A 20,702-nucleotide genomic window follows, 5' to 3' on the forward strand; every position below is an offset into this window, starting at 1 on the left:
ATCGCCCAAAATCCAAAGCGGCCTTACTGTGTGAGCTCAATGGTGGCTCGTCTGGAGAAGGTCCAGGCCGTTCTTTCTTTCACATCAGCAGGGATCTCCTTCTTGTCCTCGTAACCCAGGAAGTAAAGGGAGAAGTGCATGGAGGGGAAGTCAAACTTTTGGAGTAACCTGGAGGGAAGGGACAATGAAATTACCCATGTTGTATGACTGCATGAGGGGAGAAACAGCACCACATATTGAAAAATGACAAAGTATCTGCTCTATTGACGCGTCAGGAGGATTGTAGTGTTTTCCCATTTGCTTATTGCCAGTCGATAGTCTCATGAACCATCCTGACAGCTGCGCTCAATACGTGTGCCACGTGTTGAGCAGAGTTCAGGCTGATTTCAGGGTTATGCCATTTGTTTAATACTTTAGCCAACTTGTCATCTTCATTCCAAGAAGTGCAGAACCAGTCAGGTACCAAAGCTAGCTTATTGTAGCATTTTACTAAGTAACTGTCAAGTTAGTAAATAAGTGCCTCCAGCTCGTCCTATTTCTATTACTGCTCATCCTAAATCTATTCACTTTGGTTAAAACTGTCATGAAATTAATCTAGTCAAAGTTTTATTTGAAAGAGTAGAGGTACTGTATTTCGTGATCCAATGGTGGGGCAACGGTTGGCACTCACGTCATTCCCATGATCCTGGTATAGAAATCCAGGGATTTCACTGGATCCTTCACCCTCAGCATGGTCTGCTGCATCATGAAATCCTGGAACACCACAGAATTCCCAATTCTAAGAATTATTCTTAATTCTAGCACTTATGTTTTACCTCAAAAAGAAGTGAGCATTGAAAAACAGGTACACCTGTAAATTCGCGGTGGCAACTTGATTTCCTTCAATAATCGTTCATGCTTGCCGACATGTTTCGGAGCAAACATACTCCTAACTACAATGATCTAAGATTAATCATTATGTTTCGTAACAGTAATGGGAGTCTCACGCTGTACATTCCGAGACAGTCGTGCTTTGCAGGATTTGACATACTGTCCTAAATAAATAAAAATGTTTTGTACACTGCGCCATTAAATCGTCCTGTATTAGAGGACCATTACAGCTGTCTGCAGCTCAGGCAACCCCCCATCCTTTTATCAACAGGACACTGTAAATGCCTTTATCACTCTGAAGATTATGAATTGGGCTGTTTGAGAAGGTTTGAATCCTAAGCAAACTGCCCACACATAGTTTGAAGTACAATACCAACACAGCTACTGTAGTAGGTCAAAGCTGAATGCTGGAAAACCTTGGTGATGATGCAACATAATACAGCAATAAAAGTCAACTTAAACAATAATGACAACTGGTGTCAGAAATGATGTAGTTAGTATTGATTTAATATTAACAGCTGATTTTCCACTGGGAAAATGACTAGTAGTACATTACCTGTAAACAAAATTGAGTTAGAACAAAAAAAAAACTTTTTAATGTACAACCACATGTACATTCATCAGATATAGTCAACTTTGTAAATACAACTCAGGGATGGCCACAATTGCTTTTGACAAGCTACAGGTTTATACAGGGTTTTTTGTTCAAGCCCAGATCTAACCACACCTAATTGATGGTCTCGTTGAAGAGCTGAAGTCTTGATGAACAGCTGAGTGGTAGAATCAGGTGTGGTAGCACTGGGCAGAAAAGCCTGCATACCGCTGTGGATCATCAAGAGCAATGTTAACTCCTGGTACAAACACTTCAAAATTAAACTGCTGAGAAACACCTGTAAAATAGTCATAAATGTAAAACACTTCTGTACAATTAAGACTTATTTACAAATCTGAAATTGGATAGGTGCTCTAAATCCTTGAATAAAGAACTTGAGCTACAAAAATGTCCTAAATAATGTAGTACTGTCCTAAATAATGTAGTACACAGCTGTCCAACTCAAGTAAAAGAGCACATGGCCTCATTTATAAATGGCAGCATTATTATGAAAACAGGTGGGAGAACTCAGATTTGGAACAGAGCATACATTTTAAGTATTGATAGTGTACAAAAGTACCATGTGTACCTCGAGCATTTGAATTGGCATAAAGAGACAATTCATGCTTGATCCGAAAATGTGGTTGGAGACGCTGTATGGATGGTGTGACGCAATCGCGAAGCCTCCGGAGGCATAGCCAGATAGCCCTGACTTCTGCAGAGGCCAAAACAACGCAAATGTTGCATGGCCAATGTAGATATCGAAATGACCATGTAGCGCCTTTAAAGGGTGCGTTCCTAAAATTGCCTCCAGTGTGTCAGAGTGCGCTCTGTGCTGTTCGGAAATTCAGAGCGCACACTGGACTCTGGCCGAGGAGTCGGGTTGATGCGAGCGTTCTGACCTCACGAAGGCAATCAAGAGCCCAAACGGGCTAAAGTTAGGCTGTTTTCATGTTATCCAGAACGTTAGTGACCAACTGTGCTGCTAGCAACAATTTAATTCCGTTTTTTGATAACCTTCAAACACTTGCCATATTCAACAGGTGTTGCGCATTAGTCAACTCCCCAGTTATTTATATAAAAAAAATATTTGCACCTTTATTTAACCAGGTAGGCCAGTAGAGAACAACTTCTCATTTACAACTGCGACCTGGCCAAGATAAAGCAAAGCGATGAACACCAGAGTTACACATGGGATAAACAAATATACAGTCAATAACACAAAAGAAAAATGTATACAGTGTGTGCAAATTAAGTAAGGATGAAAGGCAATAAATAGACCAATAGTGGCAAAGTACTTACAATTGATCAATTTTACACTGGAGTGAGATGTGCAGATGAGGATGTGCAAGTAGAAATACCAGTGTGCAAAACAGCAGAAAAAAGTACAGGAATGAGGTAGGTAGTTGGTTGGATGGGCTATTTACAGATGGGATGTGTACAGCTGTAGCGATCGGTAAGCATCAGCTGTCAGAGCAGCTTAAAGATGGTGAGGCAGATATGTCTCCAACATCTGTGATTTTTGCCATTTGTTCCAGTCATTGGCAGCAGAGAACTGGAAGGAAAGACAGCCAAAGGAGGAGTTGGCTTTGGGGATGACCAGTGAAATATAAAGTCGAAGTCGGGAAGTTTACATACACTTAGGTTGGAGTCATTAAAACTAGTTTTTAAACCACTCCACAAATGTCTTGTTAACAAACTATAGTTTTGGCAAGTCGGTTAGGACATTTACTTTGTGCATGACAAGTAATTTTTCCAACAAATTGCTTACAGACAATTTCACTGTATCACAATTCCAGTATGTCAGAAGTTTACATACACTAAGTCGACTGCACAGCTTGGAAAATTCTTGAAAATTATGTCATGGCTTTAGAAGCTTCTGATAGGCTAATTGACATCATTTGAGTCAATTGAAGTTGTACCTGTGGATGTGTTTCAAGGCCTACCTTCAAACTCACTGCCTCTTTGCTTGACATCATGGGAAAATCAAAAGAAATCAGACAAGATCTCAGAAAAAAAGTATGGTTCATCCTTGGGAGCAATTTCCAAATGCCTGAAGGTACCACGCTCATCTGTACAAACAATAGTGTGCAAGTGTAAACACCATGGGACCACGCAGACGGCATCCCGCTTAGGAAGGAGATGCATTCTGTCTCCTAGAGATGAATGTATGGTGGTGATCCTAACTGACCTAAAACAGGACATTTTTCACTAGGATTAAATGTCAGGAATTGTGAAAACTGAGTTTAAATGTATATGTAAACTTCAGACGTACCTGCTGGAGCATGTACTATGGGTGGGTGTTGCTATGACGACCAGTGAGCTGAGATAAGGCGGAGCTAAACCTAGCAAAGACTTGTAGATGACCTGGAGCCAGTGGGTTTGGCAATGAATATGTAGCGAGGACCAGCCAACGAGAGCATACAGGTCACAATGGTGGGTAGTATAATGGCACTTTGGTGACAAAACAGATGGCACTAATAGACTACATCCAAATTGCTGAGTAGTGTGTGGGAGGCTAATTTGTAAATGACATCGACGTCAAGGGTCGGTAGGATAGTCAGTTTTACCAGGGTAAATTTGGCAGCATGAGTGAAGGAGGCTTTGTTGCGAAATAGGAAGCCGATTCTAGATTTTATTTTTGATTGGAGATGCTTAAATGTGAGTCTGGAAGGAGAGTTTACAGTCTAGCCACATATTCTAAGTGAGAACCATCCAGAGTAGTGATGCTAGTCGGGAGGGCGGGTAGCGATCGGTTGAAGATCATGCATTTCTTTTCACTAGCATTTAAGAGCAGTTGGAGACCACAGAAGGAGTGTTGTATGGCGTTGAAGGTCGTTTGGAGGTTTGTTAACAGTGTCCAAAGGGCCAGATGTGTACAGATTGGTGTCGTCTGTGTAGAGGTGGATCAAAGAATCACCCGGAGCAAGATCGACATCATTGATATATACAGAGAAAAGAGTCAACCCTAGAATTGAACCCTGTGGCACCCCCATAGAGACCGCCAGAGGTCCGGACAACAGGCCTTCCGATTTGACACACTGAACTCCATCAGAGAAGTAGTTGGTGAACCAGGCGAGGCAGTCATTTGAGAAACCAAGGCAGTTGAGTCGGCCGATAAGAACGCGGTGATTGACAGAGTCCAAAGCCAAGGCCAGGTCGATGAAGACGACTGCACAGTACTCTCTCTTATCGATGGCGGTTATGTCGTTGTTTAGGACCTTGAGTGTGGCTGAGGTGCACCCGTGACCAGCTCGGAAACCAGATTGCATAGCGGAGAAGGTACTGTGGGATTCGAAATGGTCAGTGATCTGTTTGTTGACTTGGCTTTATAGGTCTGTAACAGTTTAGGTCTAGAGAGAGTCTCCCCCTGTGAAGGGGATGACCGTGGCCGCTTTCCAATCTTTAGGAATCTCAGGTGATACGTAGGAGAGGTTGAACAGACGAGTAATTGGGGTTACAACAGTGGCAGATAATTTTAGGAAGAGAGGGTCCAGATTGTCAAGCCCAGCTGATTTGTAGGGATCCAGATCTTGCAGCTCTTTCAGAACATCAGATGTCTGGATTTGGGTGAAGGAGAAGCGGGGGGGCCAGGTGGAAAGCATGTCCAGCCGTAGAGAATTGCTTATTGAAATGCTCGCTTATCGTGGATTTATCAGTGGTGACAGTGTTTCTTAGTCTCAGTGCAGTGGGCACTGTAAAGTCTCCATGGACTTTAATGTCCCAAAACGTTCTGGAATTAGTGCTGCAGGATGCAAATGTGTATGGAAAAGCCAGTCTTTGACAGGATGAAGTCAATAGTTATTTCTGGAGAGATGGATTTTTAAAAGTAGAAGCTCAAATTGTTTGGGCACAGACCTAGATAGTATGAAAGAACTCTGCAGGCTCTCTCCACAGTAGATTGCAATTCTGCCCCCTTCAGCAGTTCGGTCTTGATGGAAAATGTAATTGGGGATGGAAAATTCATAATTTTTGGGGGCCTTCCTAAGCTAGGATTCAGACATGGCTAGGACATCAGGGTTGGCAGAGTGTGTTAAAGCAGTGAATAAAGCAAACTTAGGGAGGAGGCTTCTGACGTTAACATGCATGAACCCAAGGTTTTTACGGTTGCAGAAGTCATCAAATGAGAGCGCCTGGGGGCACACAGGGCCTGGGTTAATCTCTACATCACCAGAGGAACAGGGGAGTAGGATGAGGGTATGGCTAAAGGCTATAAGATCTGTTATTCTGCTAGCCATGTAGATTGTACATTTAGTTCTGGATTGGATTATTTTTTGTATGATTTAACAAGCTTGCCATCTTGATGAATACCATTTACACTTCCTAGCTTATAATTTTGAAGTAAAACATTTTCTAACTCTAGTTATCCTTTTGTCTGCATTGCCATTGACTTGCCTGGCAGTAGATTGAGTGGATGCCCAGGGCAGCGGCAACACCTCTGTTGCTTGTCTATAAACTAAGAAATTCCAGTACAGATGTGGCAGTCAACAGGCAACAAGAAGCTATAGGAGAGGAGTAAATAAATGGGAAAATGTAGTTAACATATGATTCGTATGAAATCTATTATTCATGTCCATGTGCTAATTGCTCAAATGTCTCATATCCCACTCCGTTGCCAGCAACATTGCCTAAAAAATATCCAATGTATCAAGGCCTTGAAAGCTGGTCTCTAGTGAGATGCACCATCACACTCACTGCCACTTCAAACCCAAAGACTTTAAGAGTCACCTAATATATTTTAATAAATGTGTGTTGGGAGTGGGCTGTCTAAACTATTAAATAAAGAATGGTCAAACATCTCATTTCCTTTTGACCTCACACTGCTGCAACCTGATCTCATATCCTTCTGTACGTAAATCCAATGTAAACCAAAATACTTCATTTGGTATGATATATATTAAATGTGGATGTCCATCATCCATTTCTCCCCTATGTTACAATTTGCACAATATGTTATACATTTCCAATGCATACGATACAAATTTCAATTTGTGGCCAACGCTAATGTTAGCTAGGCTAGGGTTTAGGTTAGAAGTTATGTTAAAGGGTTGGGGGAAGGGTTAGCTAACATGCTAAGTATTTGCAAAGTAGTATGTAGTTGCAATAAAAGTAGTAAGTAGTTTCAAAGTTGGTATTTAGCTCAAATGTTAAAGTTGTCCATGATGCGATTTGAACACTCAAATCTCATGGTTGCTAGACACTTTACACATCTTGAGTGTGAGACCAGGCTGGCAAACAGCATGTCCTGCAAGCAATGATTCTGATGTTTTACCCTGGTGCACCATGTGCAGCCGACTACATTTTACTTGTGCATGGCGACTTCAAATTTTCTGTGAACACACTTTAAAAGTAACTTGACACGGTTGATCAGTCAGTACAGTTTGATCAGTTTCAAATTTGGATAATAATGACAAGAATGCAGGAAAGAGTTTGTTGGAGCTGGAATTTATTCTACACATTTCTGAAACAGCGATGCTGTCAGTCTGGTGAGTTGATGCTAGCATGCACAACTGAGGTTCTGTTTACAATGTGTGTTTGGGGTTCAACCATTTACTGTATGGGGTTCAGAACACCTTACAATTTGTTCTCTCGGCTATGGTTTGTGTGGTCTTGGTTCTTAGTTGAGGAAATGTAGCGTAGCTACCTGCAGTGTTTGTCCTGTCTGAAATCTGGCTACCTCATCTTACCGTAGCTTGGTCTGTGCAATGCAAATGAACGTGAGCAACATGGCAGTTAGCTAGTCTAAGTTTAAAACCATCAAACTTTGGTTATAATATATTGTGGTGCATACACGTTAGCAAACAATGCCTAGCTTGCTAGCACAGCTTATTTGTGCATATTTGTTTGTGCTCCGATTACAGGCAAGTGTCTAGATCAGCAGTTTACACACGGCTTCAGCCTTAATATGAGAAACCTTATTTGGCTAAATATAGTATGCTGCACACATTTTAAGAGTTTCTGATTAACTTTTTATTTTATTTTTTAAATTGCATCTGCCATGGAGCCCAGTTTCATAATATTACCATGTCCCAGATGCTTTCTGTAATTTTGATGTAGTCGCAAAAAAAAAAAAAAACAGTCTTTACTTTAGGGCATTTTTCGTACCCTGCCAGCTCCTAACAGTTCTATTGAGCACCTTGGCACAAACTCACCTGCCGAACATTCTATTCCAAGCCCATTGTTCTGTGCCACAATACCAGCTTCGCTATTGCTGGCAATTAGACCTGCCCGAGTTAATAGTAAGTTACCTGAGGTAAGACTACAATGTTAACAAAGTTACAGCTACTTGGTGTTCTCTTGGGAACACGTCGTGGTGACCCACAGTGCTAGCGATGGCTGGCGCATAGCCATCAAACGTTAAAGATTTTCTGGTCATGCTTAACCATTTTTTTTTCTGCAGAAAAATTGTAAAACCTAGACAAAAAGCATGTCCCTGTCCTCCTTTTCAAATTGTGGCCGATTTAAAAACAGCCAGAATAAATGTTTTAAATTATTTGGTGTCTAAATGCCTGCTGGGTAATTTGATATGTTTATAAAATCTGTTTGTTCGTAGGCATCGAATTGAGTGAATGTTGCGCAGGTTCACTGAGCTGGAAACCAAATGGATAGGGCAAGCTCATTGATTTGTAGATCTGACACAGGTGCTACCTCAGATTATGAGCCAAGCAAGTGTCGCTAATTAGGTATGTAGTACCAAAAGAACGCCTCTGGGAGGCGAAAGAGCTATAAACCCATACGGTTTGCCTTAGAGACAGTCACATTTATTTATAAAGCCCTTTTTACATCAGCAGGTGTCACAAAGTACTAGACAGATACCCTAAGTATCACCTATTTAGCATTAATTCTATGGTAGGGTAGCCTAGAACACCTTTAGAAACTATTTTAGTAGTATTACATTCGTAAAAGCCATTATAGTACTAAATTGCATTTACTTTAAAAAAAATCAAAACCTAAGCAATTTACTGTTTTTTTTTACTAGTTATTTTAGGATATTTATTGTTGCAAAGGCAGAATACTTCATAAACAAGACACGCATATTATTTTTCAACTGTGGTTTGAACTGGGTATGACCGAGTAAGGTAGGGCACTTGAGACTGATCTCAGAAATTAATAAGAAAAATACTTTATTTCTCAGCTTCCTCGCCAATGTCTTGATGTGAATTAACCTTTAATTGCTAAATATTTCCAATAGATGTCAGCATAAGACCTCAAAGCATAATTTTAGGCTACAAGCAGCAATATGATTGGTTGCATGCTATTTTATGTCAGACTGCCCCATGATTTTATAAAATGGTCACACATTACTTCAGTTTTATTTATACATTTATTTATTTTAGGCCTGTGTTGATTTTGGGAGAGCAAAAAATAACTATAGCAGGTATTGAATCCCATCCAAATAATCACCACTCAGATGATCTAACCTCAACCAGAGTATCCATGCATTATAAAATCTTAATACATCTTATGCCAGTGCGAGTAAACAGCCTCAGAAAAGACGAGTGCATCTTACACAGCCCGCAAAAAAATTATATCATGGAACCCTCGCAGTTAGTAAATTTACCTCAACATGCCCCCGCTTGCGTGAGAAGGCAGAGTGCTCGCTGCTGCCGACACCAAACTTTTGGCGGAGCTAGTTGAGTTAGCAAACGTAAACTCGTACATCGCCTTGGTCCGTACAATTGCCCTTATTCTAGCGCCCCAAATACGTAATAATTCCAGATCAACTTTAATGTCAATACCATTGTAAAGCACAATTTCTCCCCTTTCCAACATAATCAATTACATGACCTAAACGCTGCCTGTTTCTGCATAATTCAAGCAGAAAATGAGCCCCGTCGGGTCTTTTTTAAAATGTTGGGTGGGGAAGCTAAACTAATGCGTGATAGTGAGAAGGAGAGATGTGTGGGAAAATTGCTTTTTTTCACTCGATCTGTCCAACTTATCGCCTCTAAAATGTAAAAACACTATAAAGAGTTTATATAATGTGTCATTACATACCTATTTGAAGGTTTGTGAACAGCAGCTTTGAGAATGATGATCCATGCAATGACGCAAAAATGACTAGGTACACACCCCCCCCCTTACCCCAGTCACTGTCCATTTCTTGTTTTTAAAGGATGATAGAGGTGCTACACCTGGTGGAAAGAGATTGTAAGACAGAAATAGTTGCTTTGTGCGTGCTGTACGTTACGACATGACACGTCAAGATGTAATGGAGGGTCAGTTTTGAACTTTTCTCCAGTACTATAGAGCCATTAGCATGTCGATCAACACTTGAATATAAACAGTTCACACCCCCGATTTTGACGTCAACGCAGTCGCTACAGTACCAGTAGTTTTCTTTGTAGCCTCGTTTGAATGTTGTGGTTCCGCACATTTGTACGGAATGGGGCGAGTTTACGTTACTTGTGCGACAAGGCAGTGGCTCGATGCTGGTTGATTTGGCATTGAACACAATAGGAAATGTGTTTATCCTGGACCATAGGTTACTGCATTAATGTTCAAGATTGTTTGTTATTACTATGTCAATCATTATAGTAACCTGTTAAAATTAGGGGGTGCTTCCAGGGATGAGTAACCTTCATACATTTCATTTGTGGTCTTATACTGCCATGGGCTTACCTCCGCTGTACCCGCACCCCACCATACCCCTGTCTGCGCATTATGCCCTGAATATATTCTACCATGCCCAGAAATCTGCTTCTTTTAGTCTCTGTCCCCAACGCTCTAGGCGACCAGTTTTGATAGCCTTTAGCCGCACCCTCATACTACTCCTCCTCTGTTCCGCGGGTGATGTGGAGGTAAACCCAGGCCCTGCATGTCCCCAGGCACCCTCATTTGTTGACTTCTGTGATCGAAAAAGCCTTGGTTTCATGCATGTCAACATCAGAAGCCTCCTCCCTAAGTTTGTTTTACTCACTGCTCTAGCACACTCTGCCAACCCTGATGTCCTTGCCGTGTCTGAATCCTGGCTCAGGAAGGCCACCAAAAATTCTGAGATTTCCATACTCAACTATAACATTCTCCGTCAAGATAGAACTGCCAAAGGGGGAGGAGTTGCAGTCTACTGCAGAGATAGCCTGCAAAGTAATGTCATACTTTCCAGGTCCATACCCAAACAGTTCAAACTACTAATTTTGAAAATTACTCTCTCCAGAAATAAGTCTCTCACTGTTGCCGCCTGCTACCGACCCCCCTCAGCTCCCAGTTGTGCCCTGGACACCATTTGTGAATTGATCGCCCCCCATCTAGCTTCAGAGTTTGTTCTGTTAGGTGACCTAAACTGGGATATGCTTAACACCCAGGCAGTCCTACAATCTAAGCTAGATGCCCTCAATCTCACAAATCATCAAGGAACCCACCAGGTACAACCCTAAATCTGTAAACAAGGGCACCCTAATAGACGTCATCCTGACCAACTGGGCCTCCAAATACACCTCCGCTGTCTTCAACCAGGATCTCAGCGATCACTGCCTCATTGCCTGTATCCGCTACGAATTCGCAGTCAAACGACCACCCCTCATCACTGTCAAACGCTCCCTAAAACACTTCTGTGAGTAGGCCTTTCTAATCGACCTGGCCCGGGTATCCTGGAAGGACATTGACCTCATCCCGTCAGTTGAGGATGCCTGGTCATTCTTTAAAAGTAACTTCCTCACCATTTTAGATAAGCATGCTCCATTCAAAAAATGCAGGACTAAGAACAGATATAGCCCTTGGTTCACTCCAGACCTGACTGCCCGTGACCAGCACAAAAACTTCCTGTGACGGACTGCAATAGCATCGCATAGTCCCCGCGATATGCAACTGTTCAGGGAAGTCAGGAACCAATACACGCAGTCAGTCAGGAAAGCTAAGGCCAGCTTCTTCAGGCAGAAATTTGCATCCTGTAGCTCCAACTCCAAAAAGTTCTGGGACACTGAAGTCCATGAAGAACAAGAGCACCTCCTCCCAGCTGCCCACTGCACTGAGGTAACACGGTCACCACCGATAAATCCATGATTATCAAAAACTTCAACAAGCAATTCTCAACGGCTGGCCATGCCTTCCGCCCGGCGACTCCAACCTCGGCCAACAGCTCCGCGCCCCCCCCACGCAGCTACTCGCCCAAGCCTCTCCAGGTTCTCCTTTACCCAAATCCAGATAGCAGATGTTCTGAAAGAGCTGCAAAACCTGGACCCGTACAAATCAGCTGGGCTTCACAATCTGGACCCTCTATTTCTGAAACTATCCGCCGCCATTGTCGCAACCCCTATTACCAGCCTGTTCAACCTCTCTTTCATATCATCTGAGATCCCCAAGGATTGGAAAGCTGCCGCAGTCATCCCCCTCTTCAAAGGGGGAAGACACCCTGGACCCAAACTGTTACAGACCTATATCCATCCTGCCCTGCCTATCTAAGGTCTTCAAAAGCCAAGTCAACAAACAGGTCACTGACCATCTCGAATCCCACCGTACCTTCTCCGCTGTGCAATCTGGTTTCCGAGCCGGTCACGGGTGCACCTCAGCCACGCTCAAGGTACTAAGTACTGTGCAGCCGTCTTCATCGACCTGGCCTTGGCTTTCGACTCTGTCAATCACCATATTCTTATCGGCAGACTCAGTAGCCTCGGTTTTTCTGATGACTGCCTTGCCTGGTTCACCAACTACTTTGCAGACAGAATTCAGTGTGTCAAATCGGAGGGCATGCTGTCCAGTCCTCTGGCAGTCTCTATGGGGGCGCCACAGGGTTCAATTCTTGGGCCGACTCTTTTCTCTGTATATATCAATGATGTTGCTCTTGCTGCGGGCGATTCCCTGATCCACCTCTACGCAGACGACACCATTCTGTATACTTCCGGCCCGTCCTTGGACACTGTGCTATCTAACCTCCAAACGAGCTTCAATGCCATACAACACTCCTTCCGTGGCCTCCAACTGCTCTTAAACGCTAGTAAAACCAAATGCATGCTTTTCAACCATTCGCTGCCTGCACCCGCACGCCTGACTAGCATCACCACCCTGGATGGTTCCGACCTTGAATATGTGGACATCTATAAGTACCTAGGTGTCTGGCTAGACTGTAAACTCTCCTTCCAGACTCATATCAAACATCTCCAATCGAAAATCAAATCAAATCAAGAGTCCGCTTTCTATTCCGCAACAAAGCCTCCTTCACTCACGCCGCCAAACTTACCATAGTAAAACTGACCATCCTACCGATCCTCGACTTCGGCGATGTCATCTACAAAATTGCTTCCAACACTCTACTCAGCAAACTGGATGCAGTTTATCACAGTGCCATCCATTTTGTCACTAAAGCACCTTATGCCACCCACCACTGCGACTTATATGCTCTAGTCGGCTGGCCCTCGCTACATATACGTCACCAGACCCACTGGCTCCAGGTCATCTACAAGTCCATGCTAGGTAAAGCTCCGCCTTATCTCAGTTCACTGGTCACGATGGCAACACCCACCCGTAGCACGTGTATCTCACTGATCATCCCTAAAGCCAACACCTCATTTGGCCGCCTTTCGTTCCAGTTCTCTGCTGCCTGTGACTGGAACGAATTGCAAAAATCGCTGAAGTTGGAGACTTATCTCCCCCACCAATTTCAAACATCTGAGCAGCTAACCGGTCGCTGCAGCTGTACATAGTCTATCTGTAAATAGCCCACCCAATTTTACCTACCTCATCCCCATACTGTTTATATTTATTTACTTTTCTGCTCTTTTGCACACCAATATCTCTACCTGTACATGACCATCTGATCATTTATCACTCCAGTGTTAATCTGCAAAATTGTAATTATTCGCCTACCTCCTCATGCGTTTTGCACACAATGTATATAGACTCCCTTTTTTTTCTCTACTGTGTTATTGACTTGTTAATTGTTTACTCCATGTGTAACTCTGTTGTCTGTTCACACTGCTATGCTTTCTTGGCCAGGTCGCAGTTGCAAATGAGAACTTGTTCTCAACTAGCCTACCTGGTTAAATGAAGGTGAAATAAATAAAAAAAATCTATTGGAAATATTTAGCAGCACCATAAATATATTGATCATACAATCAACAAGTTTCTATAGCCAAGGTCACGAATACATGTATAGTAATCCTTACTGAAGAAATAATTACTCAGAACCGCAAAATATGTTAGTTAATTCTCACTTACAACCATAAAATAGCCATTTACAGCAAAATGAACAATTGTTCAGATAAAAAAATTGAAAAAAATATAAAAAAATTGTATGGTGTTTTTTTGTTTAAGTTACCTTGACAAAGTAACACCCTCTTAAAGCACCAATCAGCAATTGAAACAATAAAGTGCTTTCCCAGCCCTGTTCGGGTAAAAAGCTGGGATAGGGCTGGAGAAATGTAACCACTAAAATCTATAGACAGAGTTAATGCAAGGACTGACCATCCATGGTATGAAAATTATCCTTTTAACCATGTTTTGAGAATTATTATTATTTTTTTTTATTAACATCAGAGTTAACCAAGCTTGTATTTTGGGTTCTGATCGAGAACTACAGTTAAAATAAATCCCTTCTGAGCCTAGTTTATAAATCAAAATGGGTAGAAATCATTAAGTTAAAATGGAAATTATACATATACCCACGGTCAAGTTTTAGAACACCTACTCATTCAAGGGTTTTTCTATATTTTTACTACATTGTAGAATAGTGAAGACAACCAAATAAGTAACCAAAAAAAATAAAAAATCTAAATATTTTATATTGGAGATTCTTCAAAGTAGCTACCATTTGCCTTGATGACAGCTTTGCACTCTTGGCATTCTCTCAACCAGCTTCATGGAGGTAGACACCTGGAATGCATTTCAATGAACAGGTGTCCCTTGTTTAAAGTGCATTTGTGGAATTTCTATCCTTCTTAATGTGTTTGAGCTAATCTGTTGTGTTGTGACAAGGTAGGGGTGGTACACAGAAGACAGTCTTTAACCAAATAGGGCTAAGTCCAAATTATGGCAAGAACAGCTCAAATAAGCAAAGAGAAACAGTCCATCATTACTTTAAAGACATGAAGGTCAGTCAATACTGAAAAAGTGCATTCGCAAAAACGCTATGATGATACTGGCTGTCATGAGGACAGCCACAGGAATGGAAGACCCAGAGGTACCTCTGGTGCACCTCAGATTGCAACCCAAATAAATGCATCATGGACACATCTCAACATCAACTGTTCAGAGGAGAATGCGTGAATCAGGCCTTCATGGTCCAATTGCTGAAAAGAAACCACCACAAAAGGACAACAATAAGGAGAGACTTGCTTGGGCCAAGAAACATGAGCAATGGACATTATACCAGTGGATATCTGTCCCTTGGTCTGATGAGTCCAAATGTGAGATTTTTGGTTCCAACAGCCGTGTCTTTGCAAGACGTGGAGTGGGTGAACAGATGATCACTGCATGCGTTTTTCCCACCATAACGCAAGGAGGAGGTGGTGTTATGGTGTGGGGATCCTTTGCTGGTGACACGGTCTGTGATTTTTTTCAGATTTCAAGGCAGGGCTGCAACAACATTCTGCAGCAATACACCATCCCATCTGGTTTAGGCTTAGTGGGACTATCATTTGTTTTTCAACAAGACAATGACCCAACACACCTCCAGGCTGTGTAAGGCCTATTTTACCAAGAAGGAAAATGATGGAGTGCTGCATCAGATGACCTGGCCTCCACAATCCGCCGACCTCAACCCAATTGAGATGGTTTGGGATGAATCAGACCGCAGAGTGAAGGAAAAGCAGCCAACAAGTGCTCAGCATATGTGGGAACTCCTTCAATACTGTTGGAAAAGCATTCCAGGTGAAGCTGCTTGAGAGAGTGCAACACTGTCATCAAGGAAAAGGATGGCTACTTGGAAGAAACCAAAACATTTTGATTTGTTGAACAACTTTTTAAAAGTTACTCCATGATTCCATGTGTGCTATTTCATAGTTGATGCCTTCACTATTATTCTACAATTTGAGTCAATTGGAGGTGTACCTGTGAATGTATTTCAAGGCCTACCTTCAAACTCAGTGCCTCTTTGCTTGACATCATGGGAAAATCAAAAGAAATCAGCCAAGACCTCAAAAAAAACATTGAAGACCTCCACAAGTCTGGTTCATTCTTGGGAGCAATTGCCAAATACCTGAAGGTACCACGTTCATCTGTACAAACAATAGTATGCAAGTATAAACACCATGGGATCACGCAGCCGTCATACCGCCCAGGAAGGAGACGCGTTGTCTCCTAGAGATGAACGTACTGTGGTGCGAAAAGTGCAAATAAATCCCAGAAAAACAACAAAGGACCTTGTGAAGACACTGGAGGAAACAGGCACAAAAGTATCTATATCCACAGTAAAACGAGTCCTAAATCAACATAAACTGAAAAGCCACTCAGCAAGGAAGAAGCCACTGCTCCGAAACTGCCATGAAAATGTGAAAATGTGGATATATTGAAGCAACATCTCAAGACATCAGTCAGGAAGTTAAAGCTTGGTCGCAAATGGGTCTTCCAAATGGACAATGACCCCAAGCACAAAAGCCCTAACCTCAATCCTATAGAAAATGTGTGGGTAGAACTAAAAAGCATGTGCGAGCAAATAGGCCTACAAACCTGACTCAGTTACACCAGCTGTCAGGAGGAATGGGCCAAAAATTCACCCAACTTATTGTGGGAAGCTTGTGGAAGGCTACCCAAAACGTTTGACCCAAGTTAAACAATTTAAAGGCAATGCTACCAAATACTAATTGAGTGTATGTAAACTTCTGACCCACTGGGAATGTGATGAAAGACATAAAAGATTAAATAAATCACTCTCTACTATTATTCTGACATTTCACATTCTTAAAATAAGACCTGACCTAAGACAGGGAATTTTTACTTGGATTAAATGTCGGGAATTGTGAAAAACTGAGTTTAAATGTATTTGGCTAAGGTGTATGTAAACTTCCGACTTCAACTGTGTGCGTATTTATAGCGGGTGTAGCAAAATGCTTGTGTTCCTAGCTTCAACAGTGCATTAGTATCTAACAATTTACAACACAAAAATGTAAGTAAAAGACTGGAAGAAAAATATAAATATTAGTTTCAGTAAATGCCACTCCAACATTGCTCAAATACAATGCATATGAGATTAATAAAGCAGTATGTAAACATTATTAAAGTGGCCAGTGATTCCAAGTCTCTGTTTATAGGGCAGCAGCCACTAAGATGCAGGGTTGCGTAACCGTGTGGAAGCCGGCCTTGAGTTAGAAAACAGCTTCTGTCCCAGCTTTCATGCACCTGTACTGACCTTGGCTTCTGAACGATAGCGGGGTGAACAGGCCGTGGCTCGGGTGGTTGTGGTCCTTGATGATCTTTTTGACCTTCCTGTGACATCGGGTGCTGTATGTGTCCTGGAGGGCAGGTAGGTTGCCCCCAGTGAGGTGTTGTGCAGACCACACCACACCACCCTCTGGAGAGCTCTGCAGGTTTCAGGCAGTGCAGTTGCCGTACCAGGTGGTGATACAGCCCAACAGGATGCTCTCAATTGTGGATCTGTAAAATTGTGAGGGTTTTAGGGGCCAAGCCCAATATCTTCAGTCTCCTGAGGTTGAAGTGGCACCGGTGCACCTTCTTTGCCACACTGCCTGTGCGGGCCATTTCAGAACATCAATAATGTGTACGCCAAGGAACTTGAAGCTTTCACCTTCTCCACTGCGGCCCCGTCGATGTGGATAGGGGCGTGCTCCCTCTGCGGTTTCCTGAAGTCCACGATCAGCTCCTTCGTTTTGTTGAGTTTTCCTGGTACCACTCACCCAGGGCCCTCACCTCCTCCCTGTATACTGTCTCGTAATTGTTGGTAATCAGGCCTACTGTTGTGTTGTCTGCAAACTTGATTGAGTTGGAGGCATGTGTGGCCACGCAGTCATGGGTGAACAGGGAGTACAGGAGGGGGCTGAGCACGCACCCTTGAGGGGCCCCTGCATTGAGGATTGGCGAAGTGGAGGTGTTGTTTCCTACCTTCAACACCTGGGAGCAGCCCGTCAGGAAGTCCAGGACCCAGTTGCACAGGACGGGGTTGATGAGCTGTAGTCAATGGAAAGCATTCTTACATTGGTATTCCTCTTGTCCAGATGGGATAGGGCAGTGTGATGGCATCATCTGTGGGTCTATTGGGGCGGTATGCAAATTGCAGTGGGTCTAGGGTGTCAGATAAGGTGGAGCCTCAAAAGCACATCATGATAATGACAGAAATTAGTCCTATGGGGCGATAGTCATTTAATTCAGTTACCTTCGCTTTCTTGGGTACAGGAACAACGGTGGACATATTGAAGCAAATGGGTACAGCAGGCAGGGATAGGGAGAGACGGAAAATGTCAGGAAACACTCCAGACAGCTGGTCTGCGCATGCTCTGAGGACACGTCTAGGGATGCCGCCTGGGCCGGGATCTAGCATATTTCAGCTCTCATCCGACTGGTATAACTTTACCTTAGCTAGATAAGCAAAAAAAACACATTCATTGGGTAGCTACCTTTAACGTACTTGCCCGTTCGTTAGCTAGCTAGGTTAGCTTTCAGCTGACTGGTTTTAGCTAGTTACAGTCAGAGGCTAGCTGCTGGACTTTGTCCAAGCACGCTAACGTTAGCTAGGTAACATTAGCTAGCTAATCAAAATACCTGTTTGCATGTATTGATTGACCACAGTAAGCTATATACACACACAATAGCCTAGGCTTGTTCGCATACAATTCTTACGACTGGCAGCGTGGTGCAAGCAGCTGTGTTGTTGCTGAGCAACCGATCTGGTGTTATAGAACATAGAAATGCTACAAAAAGGTAGCACGTCGTTTCTTAATGTCCGGAAAGGTGTACGAGAACGAAACATTTAAGTTCTTATTAAAAAACTGTTGCGACTAAACACCGTAGATGTGAGTTTTTAATAGCATGATATACAGTCAAGTATCAGTAATACAGGGACGCTCTGGCCTACACAAGCGCTCAACACGGACTTGCTTATCACAGACTCTGACTGGCAAATAAACAATACCAATACGGCATCATTACATAACAGAAATGGAGTAAAGTAAGTCAATGTAAAGCCTATAAAAGTGTGTGTCAATTTCTATAGAAGAGTGGGCAAAAAATGTACACCGAGTTCCTGTTTTGCAGTTGCATACACTATCAGTGCTAGCATAGGCACAACAAACATGGTCGGATGTATCCCTACAAAGTCCAAATGTCACTTCGAAGTATAGAGTTTCATAGTTAGTAGCACTGCGGACGGTGTATCAGTAGAATGCACTAAGTCTATAAATAAGACGCAAACAGCAAAAGCTATTTCACTTTTGCAAACGTTGCATCTGGCAGACGACGTTCACCTGCGCATGAGCCCAGCTGTAAAAGCTATGAAACTGCGTAACCGGCCAATGTGCCTAACTTTAGTATTGCGAGTTCCACTTGGACAGAATTCAAGAGTGGACTGCTAGATATAGCTACTCACCTTCGTAAGTGGGTTTCCATCTTTGCACGCTGCTGCCGCGGCCTCGTCTGATAAGCCTTGGTCGGTCATTTTGCTTGGATATCTACCTCTAGAAGAAGACCGAGGAGTGCTAGATTGTTGGTGAGCAGCAAGGCACGGCCACTGAAGTGAAGAAGTAAAGAGCCCCTCCAAAAACGTCTCGACTGGGAGCGTCTAGCTACGTCAGTCAGGGCCAAACAGCTAAGCAACGGTTCAGAACGTGTTCTCACCACCATATATGGGAGTGAGAGAAGAGGATGGAACTAAGTGAAACTGGGCCGACATTCTGCAAATTCTCTCATCGAAGAAACATCTGATCTCAATACATGTTTATGTTCCCATAACTATAATATGTTACGAACACAGTGGACTACGTTTTATAGACAAACGCTATGCCAAAGTATTTTAAAATGGTGTTGTTTAGAAAGAGTGCAAGGTCGAATTGAGTTTGTGCACACGCGCACTTCAGAAGAGGCGTTCACTTACAGAAATATGCAAATATATGCTAAAACTCGCCAATAGGATCTCTACCTCGTGCATGGCTTTGGCCACGTCCTTGCTTGTTCTGCCCACTCTGCTTCATTTGCTCCCACTGTAAACTACACAGATGAACTATCTTGGGTTAGTTATATATATCTTTGGCTACGTCGTATTATGTACGACTGTACAGAAATTCAAAGCACCGCAGTTCAATAGAAATGCAAATGTGTGTTTAATTTGTACTTTGCTATATTATCACGGCTCATAAAATAATTCAAACCTTTTATTAATTTACAGTAACTTTTCCGTGATATATGGAGTAATGAAGACAGCTGGAAGTTAGTTTATTAATGTTGCCACAAGATGAAGGCAGAGTACAACTAAATACCATTTAGCCTACTAGTCTAGTGCATGCACAAGTGAAATTATTTACAAATATAACCCAGTATAATAGTAGACCAGCCTGAAAGGAGTGCTTGAATTTATTTTTGTTACAGGCTGTCATCCATAATTGATCTGCTGTCAGTTAAATTTAGATTTTTAAGGGCATTTTCGATGGTCAAAGGTAAAATCTGGTGAAAATGGGTATAATGGAAATAATATTTAGAATCATGAACACCTTTATTCACCAAGTACATTTGCATGTACCAGGAATGTTACATGGTCAAATGTTGCTGCAACAATAAATAGAATATACACAATTAACAGAATGTACACAATAAACATAAAATACAGAATATACAGACAGAATGTATAAACAATGCATTTACATACACTGAACAAAAATAAACACAACATGCAACAATTTCAAAGATTTTACTGAGTTACAGTTCATATAAGGAAATCTGCCAAAATAAATCAATTAGGCCCTAATCTATGGATTTCACGACTGGGAATACAGATATATCTGTTGGTCACAGATACCATTAAAAACAAGGGTAGGGGCGTGGATCAGAAAACCAGTCAGTATCTGGTGTGACCACCATTTGCCTCATGCAATGCAACATCTCCTTCACATAGAGTTGATCAGGCTGTTGATTGTGGCCTGTGGAATGTTGTCCCACTCCTTCAATAGCTGTGCGAAGTTGCTGTATATTGGTGGGAACTGGAACACGCTGTTGTTCACATCAGTCCAGAGCATCCAACATGTGCTCAATGGGTGACATGTCTGGTGAGTATGCAGGCCATGGAAGAACTGGGACTTTTTCAGCTTCCATAAATTGTGTAGAGATCCTTGTGACATGGGGCTGTGCATTATCATGCTGAAACATG

At 42.5% G+C, this 20,702-nt stretch overlaps 1 protein-coding gene across 1 annotated transcript in view; it reads right to left on the reverse strand.

The window, feature by feature from the left end:
- The window catches only part of LOC112263455 (lactoylglutathione lyase), a 29,640-nt gene extending 10,365 nt beyond the window's left edge, over positions 1 to 19,275 (reverse strand). Inside the window, exons 1-3 of the mRNA XM_024439704.2 lie at positions 18,933 to 19,275; positions 671 to 753; positions 28 to 168 (exon numbers count right to left, since the gene is read on the reverse strand). Coding sequence (XP_024295472.1) covers positions 28 to 168; positions 671 to 753; positions 18,933 to 19,001 — 293 coding nt within the window. The 5' untranslated portion in view covers positions 19,002 to 19,275. The remainder of the gene's footprint in view (positions 1 to 27; positions 169 to 670; positions 754 to 18,932) is intronic.
- Between the last annotated feature and the right edge of the window lie 1,427 nt (positions 19,276 to 20,702).

The sequence above is a fragment of the Oncorhynchus tshawytscha genome, linkage group LG12 (genome assembly GCF_018296145.1).
Source record: "Oncorhynchus tshawytscha isolate Ot180627B linkage group LG12, Otsh_v2.0, whole genome shotgun sequence".
NCBI classification, from domain to species: Eukaryota; Metazoa; Chordata; class Actinopteri; order Salmoniformes; family Salmonidae; genus Oncorhynchus; species Oncorhynchus tshawytscha.